This window comes from Octopus sinensis, linkage group LG14 (assembly GCF_006345805.1).
Source record: "Octopus sinensis linkage group LG14, ASM634580v1, whole genome shotgun sequence".
Lineage (NCBI taxonomy): Eukaryota > Metazoa > Mollusca > Cephalopoda > Octopoda > Octopodidae > Octopus > Octopus sinensis.
The window spans coordinates 38,480,764-38,492,800 of NC_043010.1; the positions used below are offsets into that span (position 1 = coordinate 38,480,764).

The following is a 12,037-nucleotide window of genomic DNA, read 5'->3' on the forward strand; positions in this document are numbered from 1 at the left end:
CGTGTTTGTTACATTTCTTCTGTTTCTTTACATTCTGAATTCAAATCCTACTGACATCTACTATGCTTTTCATCTCTTTGGGGTTGTTAAAATAAAGTACCAGTCAAGGACTGAACTCAGTGTAATTGACCTTAAAAAACTCCCCTTAAATTCACTATTCTTGTGTCAAAACATTAAATCATTATTTATTTATTTATTTATTTATTTTAAAGCCTGGAGAATGTAAAATTGGTATTATGCCAGGACATATTCACCAACAAGGTAACATTGGTAAGTATATCGCCCTTAACTATATTATATAATTTAAATTGGTGTACATTTAAGCTACACTAGGTGTTTGCACTTCAAATTTGAAGAACAGTGTAATGTTGCAGCAATACTATGACCATTTTTCTTTTTATTGCATCATGCATCAAAAGTGGCATGAATAATTACAGCATCATTATATTAATGTAGATAGACATCTTGGTAAAAAAATACTCTTGTGACAACATGTATTGTGCCAAGTGATATTTGGATGGCAGTGGTTATTTTTAGCACCAGCTCAGCCCTGATCAAACACACTTAAAAATATACTTCAGACTTACAATTTCATTTGTTTTTGTTTTTTCTCAACAATAATATTTCAAGGAATAATTTTACTTGTTTTGCTTTCTGTGATTAAAGTGGCCCACAATATAATTCGAGTTGGCCAGTCCTGGTCTAAGGAATATCATCTGTAATAGAGACTAGCATCCTATCCAAGAAAAATATTTCTCTGTTTCATGCCATGGAATTGGTGCTAAACACTGGCCCTCAAAGGCTTTTGAGTGTTTTGGAGATATTTACATTTTGCATGTTAGCATTTGTTATAGTTAATTACTTGCAGGTATGATAAACTGTCAGATTTCCTAATGAATAGATTGAGAAAAACTGATCAACGAATTCAGCATTCCCATCTAATTTTCTGTATGTTTCTATTTCTTTATTTTTTTCCTCCTTTATGAAACACTGTTACTATCAAGGAATCGTTTCACGTTCCGGCACTCTAACATACGAAGCTGTGCATCAGACAACTGCTGTAGGCCTTGGACAGACATTGTGTGTTGGTATTGGAGGGGATCCTTTCAACGGAACAGATTTCATTGATTGTTTGGAAGTCTTCATCCAAGACCCTAAAACAAAAGGTAAAAATTATTTTGTAAATGTTTCTGTTCATACTGGCATGGGTGATGCATTTATTTATTTTCAAAGATCAGGTTAATCTATAAATGTGTGGGAGTACTAAACAACTACCAGAAATCTACATTATTTACATTTGATGGATATTTGTCCTCATCTTGTTTGTTGTTAACACAATGTTTTGGCTGATATACCCTCCAGCCTTTATCGGGTGTCTTAGGAAACTTTCGAACCTGGGTTCTCATTCCTAAGGTATTTTTTTATATTATTATTATTATTATTATGCCATGGGCATATGGCGTAGTGGTTAAGAGCGCAGGCTACTAACCCCAAGATTCTGAGTTCGATTCCAGGCAGTGACCTGAATAATAATAATAATAACATCTCCAGCTTACCACCTCCACTCAAACTGTCTAACCCATACCAGATTGGAAAACCGACATTAAAGAATGATGATGATGATGGAAGGGAATAGAATGAGTGCTCAAACTCAGTACCCAGTGCAAACATTGAGCGCATAAAACTTGCTCTAAGATTTCTGGGAAACTGAGAAAACATAGATTAAAAAGTACTCGATCTAAAGGAACCAGTATCTTATGGCTTTTGAAGTTAAAGTCTATAGTTTTTCTTACCTATATACCCTAATTAGTATTGGAAAAGAAGTAGGAGTTTGGAGGTCAAATATCTACAGCAAGAAAGTTATAGAAGTTCAGGAAGCTGTTACAAGAACTGCAGAGTGAACTATTGCAATACTGATAGAGAAATGTCTGGCAAGATCTGCTGGGATTTGATCTGAGAATGTTGTGGGGTGGTTTTGAGATTAGATGACAAAGGATAGAAGTGAATGAGAGATATGTGGTACAACTGATGGCTTTTTCCAAACCGAGGGATTGGTAGTATTTCGTCTCTTCTGTAAATTTAGTCTGAGTATAAATGGCTGTATGCATGATGATTTTGCAGGGACCTGAAGATGGTGAGAGAAGGGAGGAAGAAGCTATTAATACATCTCTTGTAAAACATTGTCTTGTAATGCATTTAAGAAATCATTGTGTAAATGTACTTCATTCATTTGTTGGGTTTTGTTTTATCAATTTCAGGAATTGTTTTGATTGGTGAGATTGGTGGCCAGGCTGAGGAAAATGCTGCTGAATATTTAAAGGCGCACAATAAGGTGAGCCTGTTTATATTGTAAATGTTTTTCTTGTCATATTTTCTTTCTTGTTAAGTAAAGTAATTGCTTAGTTAATAAGGTACCAGGAAATAACCATCCAAAAGGTTGACTGTTTTTAGTTTACCAGTGTTGTTTGATGTAGCTAAGAAAATTAACATTCAAATGAATCTGTTTTGAGATCACCTAAACAAAATAGATGGCTGGGTTAAGGAGGTACCAGAAAATCTCCATCTGACCAAAAGATCAGCAGTTTTATATCTTAACATTGTTATGTTTGAACTAGCCAAAATCATTAACATTTGCTTGACACTCTATTTTGAGTCCACCTAGCTGTAAGTAAGCCTTACAGAGTAGGAACAATTGTTACTTTGGCTTGTTGTACTGAATTAATTTCTCTACAGGCATGGCTGTGTTCTCTACTTCTGCTCTTTTACAGACAGTGTGCCAGTAAGTGGTGCAATGTTTAGTAAGTCTGCTTGATACAGACTTTGTTGTTGAGGATTGTATTGTTATGGTTTTCTTGCTGGTGGCAATGGTTGTGATGGACTTTGTTGTTGACGGCAACGGTTATGGTCCCTGTTGCTGGTAGCAACGGTTGTTATGGTCTCTGTTGCTAGGGACAACAGTTATAGATATTGTTGCCAATGACAATGATTGTAACAGTCTCTATTGCTGGTAGCAACACTGTTAAAAGTTTGTTGCTAATGATAATAGTTGTTTCCAACTCTGCAAGATGCCACAGTGTATCTAACTGATATTACAGCTGCCACCGTACATCTATGTATATATATGTATATTTATGATTGTTCTCTTGTTTTTTAGGGTCCCAATGCAAAGCCTGTTGTGTCTTTTATTGCTGGCTTGACTGCTCCGCCTGGTCGACGTATGGGCCACGCTGGTGCCATCATTGCTGGCGGTAAGGGAGGTGCTAATGAGAAAATAGAAGCTTTACGGGAAGCTGGTGTTCATGTGACTGATTCTCCTGCTCAGATGGGTTCCACTATGGTTAAGGTAAGTGCAAAGTATCATAACCATCACTATATTTTGTCCTTTCGTTTTTTTAACCCTTTGATGTTAACTGTAATGCTTATTTGTTTACATTATTTTGAACTATTCAAGTTCAAGAGGGGTGACCATAATATTTACTTGGAACACATATTTATATACACAACAGGCCTCTTTGTTTTTGCCTATAAGATCCACTCGCAGGGCTCTGGTCGGCCTGAGGCTATAGTATGACACTTGCCCAAGGTGCCATGCAGTAGGATCAAACCTAGAACCATATTGTTGGTAAGCAATCTTCTTATAACACAGCCACACTTAAACATTTTGGAATACTTTGTTACATCCCTTTATACTCTTCAAATTTCTGTCGCGGAACTTTTTTCCTTTTTCTTTTTCTCCACATCATCGTTCAAGCGGACGTTAAACGTTTAACATCCGCTTGAACGATAATGATGATGTGGAGAAAAGGAAAAAGAAAAATGTTCCACAACATTTCTGCTAGGCGTAGAAGTGGCTGTGTGGTAAGTATGTTGCTTACTAACCACATGGTTCCGGGTTCAGTCCCACTGCGTGGCACCTTGGGCAAGTGTCTTCTACTATAGCTTCGAGCCGACCAAAGCTTTGTGAGTGGATTTGGTAGACAGAAACTGAAAGAAGCCCGTCGTATATATATATGTCTGGCACATGTGCAGGTGGCACGTAAAAAACACCCACTACACTCGCAGAGTGGTTGGCGTTAGGAAGGGCATCCAGCCGTAGAAACACTGCCAAATCTGACTGGGCCTGATGAAGCCTTCCGGCTTCACAGACCCCAGTTAAACCGTCCAACCCATGCTAGCATGGAAAACGGATGCTAAATGATGATGATGATGATATATGTGTGTGTGTGTGTGTGTTTACGTCCCTGTAACTTAGCGGTTCGGCAAAAGAGACTGATAGAATAAGTACTAGGCTTACAAAAAATAAGTCCTGGGGTCAATTCACTCGACTAAAGGCGGTGCTCCAGCATGGCCACTGTCAAATGACTGAAACAAGTAAAAGAGTAAAAGAACAGAAATTTGAAGATTATAAAGGGATGTAACAAAGTATTGAAAAATTTTTAGGTGTGGCTGTGTGGTAAGAAGATTGCTTCCCGACAATATGGTTCTATTTAACGAAATATATACTTGTGAACTATTTGAATCACTTTCATCCAAATTAACACACACATAATGAGACCTAATGTTCGAAGCACAACCTTCGAACATTAGGTCTCACCGAGGCAATGAGTAGTGACCAAGACCATTGGAAGTATGCTGTGCGTGAGAAGATCCCGCAGGACAAGTGAGGCCATAACCTGTGGCCTCTACCTGGGATATGTAGCCAGCCAACTTATGCATACCTTTCCTTCTTGGGACACAAAACTCTGCTTGCGAAAACCTGTTGAGGCAAGTGAATTGGAATCGCTCAAAATCAATGGAAATTGTAGTTGTGATACCAGTGCCAGTGGCACGTAAAAGAACCATCCAAACATGGCCATTGCCAGCCTCGCCTGGCAACGTGCCGGTGGCACGTAAAAAGCACCCACTACATTCACGGAGTGGTTGGCTTTATGAAGGGCATCCAGCTGTAGAAACACTGCCAGATCAGACTGGGCCTGGTGCAACCTCCTGGCCCCAGTCGAACCGTCCAGCCCATGCTAGCATGGTAAGTGGACGTTAAACGATGATGATGATGATGATATATATACTCTTTTACTTGTTTCAGTCATTTGACTGCGGCCATGCTGGAGCACCGCCTTTAGTCGGGCAAATCGCCCCCGGGACTTATTCTTTGTAAGCCCAGTACTTATTCTATCGGTCTCTTTTGCCGAACGATGGGAACGTAAACACACCAGCATCGGTTGTCAAGCAATGCTAGGGGGACAAACACAGACACACAAACACACACACACATATATATATACATATACGACAGGCTTCTTTCAGTTTCTGTCTACCAAATCCACTCGTAAGGCATTGGTCGGCCCGGGGCTATAGCAGAAGACACTTGCCCAAGATGCCACGCAGTGGGACTGAACCCGCAACCATGTGGTTGGTTAGCAAGCTACTTAACACACAGCCACTCCTGCGCCTATAATTTATAATTATAATTTGTAATTTATAATAAATATAATTTATTTTCTTTAGTAATCTTTTCTTTGTATATTTATTGCAGGCCATGCAAATGCGTTCTTGAAATACCAGATACATGCCATCTTTTGCTGCCATTTGAATCATGTGCTGTCTCTGTTGATGGGAGTGTGTATTTCCAGCAGTGGTTAGCAGCTATCAGTGATCCAGCAAATTAAAATTTCTTTTTTCCTATCCATCCTATCGTGGATCAGTGTTTTTCGTTTTGTTTTTTTTTAATACAAAATATTGATGATGATGATGATGGTGCTTTTTCTTCTTTTTTTTGTTTGTTTAATTTAAACAATGTGTTTTTTTGTTTGTCCAATGATCACAATGAAGCTAAGGAGAGAATAACTAACACAAATATATATATATATATATATATATATATATATACAGACATATATATATGTATATACACCCACACAAAAAAAATAATGTTAAAAGTATTATTGCTGTCGATTTAATTTAAGCCAATATTAATTTAGTAAAAGAAGGCAGCAAGCTGGCAAACTGGTTAGCGTGTTGAACAAAATACTTTGCGGTATTTTGTCTGTCTTCACATTCTGAGGTCGACTTTGCCTTTCATCCTTTCAGGATTGATAAAATAAGTACCAGTTAAGCTTTGAGGGTCGATGTAATCAGCTTACCCACTTCCCCTGAAGTTGCTGGCCTTTTTCCGAAATTTGAAACCAATATTAGTTTAGTAAAAGACTAACCTGCTTTGTACTGAACATAAATTTGGGTGATTGGATTGGAGAGAGAAGAGAGAGGGAGCAGGAAGAAACTTAAGCCAAACAACCATAAACTTTTTAAGATTTGTTATGAAAGCCTCATGTAACAGAGACAATCAGAACCTAAAACGTCAGGTTAATAGTAATCAACTGTTGTTGATTGGAAAATGTGCAGGAAGAAACATCATTTATTTCATTGACCATTTATTGTTTGAAGGGAAAAACAATCAATAAAAAATGTATTGATGATGCTTAATAGGATATTTATGTGTTGTGTGTCTGTGTTGGCTTTCTGTCACAACCAGAACTTGGAATCATTTGTTTCTTTCTGTTTCTCTTTCAGTACTGACTCACATTCAAGTTGCCAGTCAATATAGAAAGATCAAGGCTGTAGTAAATTGGCAGAACTATTAGACTGGTGAATACAACACCTTGCTGTGTTTTAATTCCAGCTCTTTATGCTCTGGGTTCAAATCCTGCCATGGTCAATTTTACCTTTCATTCTTTCACTGTCTATTTAAGTACATGTCAAGTACTGCAGCCAGTTCTCTCTCTCTCTCTCTCCTCTCTCTGAATGGTACCTGTAATTCAAAAGATCCAGGCTTATCATATTATGTCACACCTGTGCCAGTGTAACAGTTATGTTAAGTATATTTGTGTCGGAGGTGTACTTACCTGCTTATGCTTTCATTCATTTCATGTGTAGGAATTCTGTTGGGCAAAATAATTAAACGCTCGTCATTAACACTAATGAAGAAACCACCACCATGTAATAAAGATCTCTTTTTTTTTTTTTTTTTAAATTTTCTTTTCCCACTTGAGTAACTGGAGTAGCAACTCGAAACAGTCACTAAATCCTTTTATATATATTTCTATCTATATATAAATATATATATAATATATATATATATATATATACAGACATATATATATGTATATACACCCACACAAAAAAAATAATGTTAAAAGTATTATTGCTGTCGATTTAATTTAAGCCAATATTAATTTAGTAAAAGAAGGCAGCAAGCTGGCAAACTGGTTAGCGTGTTGAACAAAATACTTTGCGGTATTTTGTCTGTCTTCACATTCTGAGTTCAAATTCTTCTGAGGTCGACTTTGCCTTTCATCCTTTCAGGATTGATAAAATAAGTACCAGTTAAGCTTTGAGGGTCGATGTAATCAGCTTACCCACTTCCATTGAAGTTGCTGGCCTTTTTCTGAAATTTGAAACCAATATTAGTTTAGTAAAAGACTAACCTGCTTTGTACTGAACATAAATTTGGGTGATTGGATTGGAGAGAGAAGAGAGAGGGAGCAGGAAGAAACTTAAGCCAAACAACCATAAACTTTTTAAGATTTGTTATGAAAGCCTCATGTAACAGAGACAATCAGAACCTAAAACGTCAGGTTAATAGTAATCAACTGTTGTTGATTGGAAAATGTGCAGGAAGAAACATCATTTATTTCATTGACCATTTATTGTTTGAAGGGAAAAACAATCAATAAAAAATGTATTGATGATGCTTAATAGGATATTTATGTGTTGTGTGTCTGTGTTGGCTTTCTGTCACAACCAGAACTTGGAATCATTTGTTTCTTTCTGTTTCTCTTTCAGTACTGACTCACATTCAAGTTGCCAGTCAATATAGAAAGATCAAGGCTGTAGTAAATTGGCAGAACTATTAGACTGGTGAATACAACACCTTGCTGTGTTTTAATTCCAGCTCTTTATGCTCTGGGTTCAAATCCTGCCATGGTCAATTTTACCTTTCATTCTTTCACTGTCTATTTAAGTACATGTCAAGTACTGCAGCCAGTTCTCTCTCTCTCTCTCTCTCTCCTCTCTCTGAATGGTACCTGTAATTCAAAAGATCCAGGCTTATCATATTATGTCACACCTGTGCCAGTGTAACAGTTATGTTAAATATATTTGTGTCGGAGGTGTACTTACCTGCTTATGCTTTCATTCATTTCATGTGTAGGAATTCTGTTGGGCAAAATAATTAAACGCTCGTCATTAACACTAATGAAGAAACCACCACCATGTAATAAAGATCTCTTTTTTTTTTTTTTTTAAATTTTCTTTTCCCACTTGAGTAACTGGAGTAGCAACTCGAAACAGTCACTAAATCCTTTTATATATATTTCTATCTATATATAAATATATATATATATATATATTTTTAAAGCTCTTCCCTGTTGAGATCTCTCTCTTCCCCCCTCCCCCACCTTTCTCTGCTATCAAAAGAAAAAGTGATTTCAAAGTCTTCTGTAAAAATAGACACTTAACATTAGCAATAATAATAATAATAATAATTTGGTACATTTTTAATTCCATGTTTTATGGTGACTCAGCTCCTCTTCCTCCTACACTCCCCATAAGGAAGGAAACCAATCCCACACCCCCACTATATAATATCAAGTCTTTCATGATGCAGATTCTCTGTAGCTGCCTTTCCTTCTCCCTGTCTCCAAAATATGCTTGATGCATTTATTACAAATGGTAGCTACACTTTTTTTTTTTTTTTTTAATTAACTCTTCTTTGTGGTGCATTCTCTAACTTCTTTTAATTTGATGTCATGCTTCTTAGCATTTTTTTTTTTTTTTACAAAAGAATTTGCTGAATTAATTCAATATCAAAACTAGTTGAAAATGTAGTCGAGTATTCTCACCCCCAACTTCTCCATTCACTCTCTCTCGCTCGCTCTCTCTATCTCTTCATGTCCCTCAGTTTGTTTCGGGAATTGGGAATGAATTTGACTGTAGTTTGACTGCAACACTGTCTAAATAGAGGCAGTTGTAATATTTTCAGAAATAATTATGTATTGGAAAAATATAAATAAAAAAAATATATTATGTATACATATATATAAAATTTTCTCATATTTTCTTTTTTTTTTTTTATTGTAAATCGTGGTAATTAATCATGATGGTTCTGATTGAAAATGGATTTTTTTTTTTTTTTCAAATATTATTTTGGCATTAGAAAGGACATCCAGCCATAGAAATACATGCCAAAGCAGACACTAGAGTTCAGTACAGCCCTTTGGTTCACCAGATCCTATCACAGTCCAACCCATGCCAGCACAGAAAACAGACATTAAGTGATGATTTTGCTAATGTAGTTTCAGCATTTTATTTGTTTTCTTTAGTTTTCAACTTGCAATAGTGATGAAGATAATTTCTAGCATTGTGAGATCATACATTTTAAAAAGAGGATGAGTCATTCAGTACATTGACCCTGTGCCTCCCTGCTTTCCTCTCACATACTGTTAATACTCAGTTTTAACTTTCTTCTTTTGTTGACCACAGAAGGATAAAAATAAATATCCAAGCATAAAGCAGTGTAATTTTATATGCTACAGTGCATTTTCTCTTTTGTTTAGAATGAGAACAGTACTCCAGCATGGCCTTGATCGTACTGGCTAAAACAAACTAAAGATCTACAACTTTTGATGCTGCAATAATTACTTACATTGGCATGGAGCCACAGGTTTGAAGGTCACCACGTAGTAAATTTTGTAGTCGGTGTGTAGTAAATTGAATTAATTCCAGTACATAAAAAGTTCTTATTTTATCAACCTCAGTTTGATGGAAAGTAAAGTCAGTTATAACAGGATTTGATCCCAGATTGTTGAGGATTGACACTATTGTAAGATATTTACTCTGGTACTATATTATTTTAGAGACAATATTGGCTACTTGCTTAGCTACCTGATTACAAATTAGAACGAGGAGTGCTGGTGTCACATAAAAAGCAGTTAGGAAGAGCATCTGGCCACAGAAACTGTACCAAAAAGGATAAGGCAACTTCCTGGTTGGCCAACTCCAATCAAACTATCCACCTCATACCAGTATGGACATTAAATAAGGAGGAGGATGAATGGGGTAATACTGGGATTTGTAAATTGTTTATCATAAAGGGGAGTTGCATGGATTAAAAGGGGGACAGGTAAATTGCCATGCTTAATAAAATTCTTCATTGCAATATGTTAAAATATAATGCCATTGTTTCTATGGATTTTGTGAAATTATCTTTATTAAAATGGGGTTTGGACCATAAATAAAAATAGCATTTTGATGGAAATGTTTTAATTCAGATAACTTTAAAAATAAGTTTGTATCATAGAACTGAGGTCATTTCAACGGGTTGGTATTAAAATGAGTTTCCAATTTTTCAGTTAACCCTCTCGGCACTGGGCCCATGTGTCTAACTTTATCCTCCGCTTGGGCTCCTGAGCAAAATAATAAATAGTTGCCTATACAGCTCAAGGGTAATAACTGCATGCAAACTAATTGACAGAATCGGTTGCGTTTTTTTCTATGCTTGTTGTTCATTACCACTTAACTGGAAATCCAGTGTGATGGTATTAAACCTATTCCTGCTATAGGAGGAACATGGTGTGACAGGGTTAAAATAGAATTTTGATGGAAGGTTTTAATTTAGATTCTGTTGAAACAAGAAATATCATAAAACAGATGGGTTGACATCCAGTTACAATGGTTTCCAAAGTTTTAAACTTTCCCAACACTGAAGAAAGAAAAATTATATTAGATCAAAAAGGGTGGTGGGGTGGAAGAATCTTCAGTGTTACGCAGCATGCATTGTGGTATTTGTTCAAATTCTTTACTTTCTGAGTTCAAATCCTTCCAAGGTCAGCTATGCTTTATCCATCATTACAGAGTTTGATGAAGTATAGTACCATTCAAGTACTGGAGTTGATGGTATCAGTTAGCTTCCCCCCACAGTTTCTGAATTGTTTAATAAGAAAGGAACCAAACATTTTCATTAATATTTTATGTGAAAGGTAAGGTGGCAAACTGATTAACAGTTTTCCATCAGTCTAAATTCTGAGTTAAAATATCACCGGTGACGACTTTGCATTTCATTCTTCCTGAGTCAATAAAATAATTACCAGTTGGACACTGGAGTCAATGGAATCGACTTCCTCCTTCCTCTGAAATTACTGGCCTTGTGCCAAAATCTGATGGGTAAGGTGCCATTTGGTAGTTGTGGGTGGGTATTAAATTAGACAATAAATAAATAAAAAAAATTTTGTTTTTGTCAAGAATGTAAGTAGGAAAACAGTGTTATGAAGGATGTTGTTAGCACTTGAACCAAAAATAATGTCCAACCCTGTTGGTTTCATTCTCTGCTTGAAATTCATTTCGCTTTTGTCTTCAGAGATGAAACATTTGACAATATTAGCATCTCTCTTATATTTCAAGCACCTTGATCTCAACATTTATTTCTTTATTGCCCACAAGGGGCTAAGCATAGAGGGAACAAACAAGGAATTAAGTGGATTACATTGACCTCAGTGTGTAACTGGTTCTTATTTAATCAACCCCAAAAGGATGAAAGGCTAAGTCAACCTCGGCGGAATTTGAACTTAGAACGTAGCAACAGACGAAATATCACTAAACATTTCACCAGGAGTGCTAATGTTTCTGCCAGCTCGCCACCTTATTTAATCTCAACAGTCACTTATTTCTTGGTGTGAATATAGTGTCAGACTACATTTGAACAAGAATTTTTATTGTATCCACAAATGTCAATGGTTTAACAGTTTAGAACAGTGATTGCCAATCGTTTTTTGCCTATGGACCGCTTTGATTCTTGTTTTGTTCTACTGGACCCCATGTTAAAAATAATCATTATATTTTCATGATTAAATATTAAGAATTGAATAAAGAATTGTTAAAATATTTCTTGTATCATAGAAGTATCACTGATTTATTGCTCATAAACTCTGACAACAAATTCTTATATGGACCCTGGTTTAGAGCATTACTAAATTATATGCAATTT

General features: G+C 36.2%; 1 protein-coding gene across 1 annotated transcript in view; it reads left to right on the forward strand.

Annotated features, from left to right (window-relative positions):
- Nucleotides 1-5,750, forward strand: part of LOC115218809 (succinate--CoA ligase [ADP/GDP-forming] subunit alpha, mitochondrial) — a 28,198-nt gene extending 22,448 nt beyond the window's left edge. The window contains exons 5-9 of the mRNA XM_029788747.2: nt 213-270; nt 1,005-1,166; nt 2,259-2,332; nt 3,155-3,343; nt 5,534-5,750. Of these exons, the coding sequence (XP_029644607.1) occupies nt 213-270; nt 1,005-1,166; nt 2,259-2,332; nt 3,155-3,343; nt 5,534-5,554 (504 nt within the window). The 3' untranslated portion in view covers nt 5,555-5,750. The remainder of the gene's footprint in view (nt 1-212; nt 271-1,004; nt 1,167-2,258; nt 2,333-3,154; nt 3,344-5,533) is intronic.
- The last annotated feature ends 6,287 nt before the right edge of the window (nt 5,751-12,037 follow it).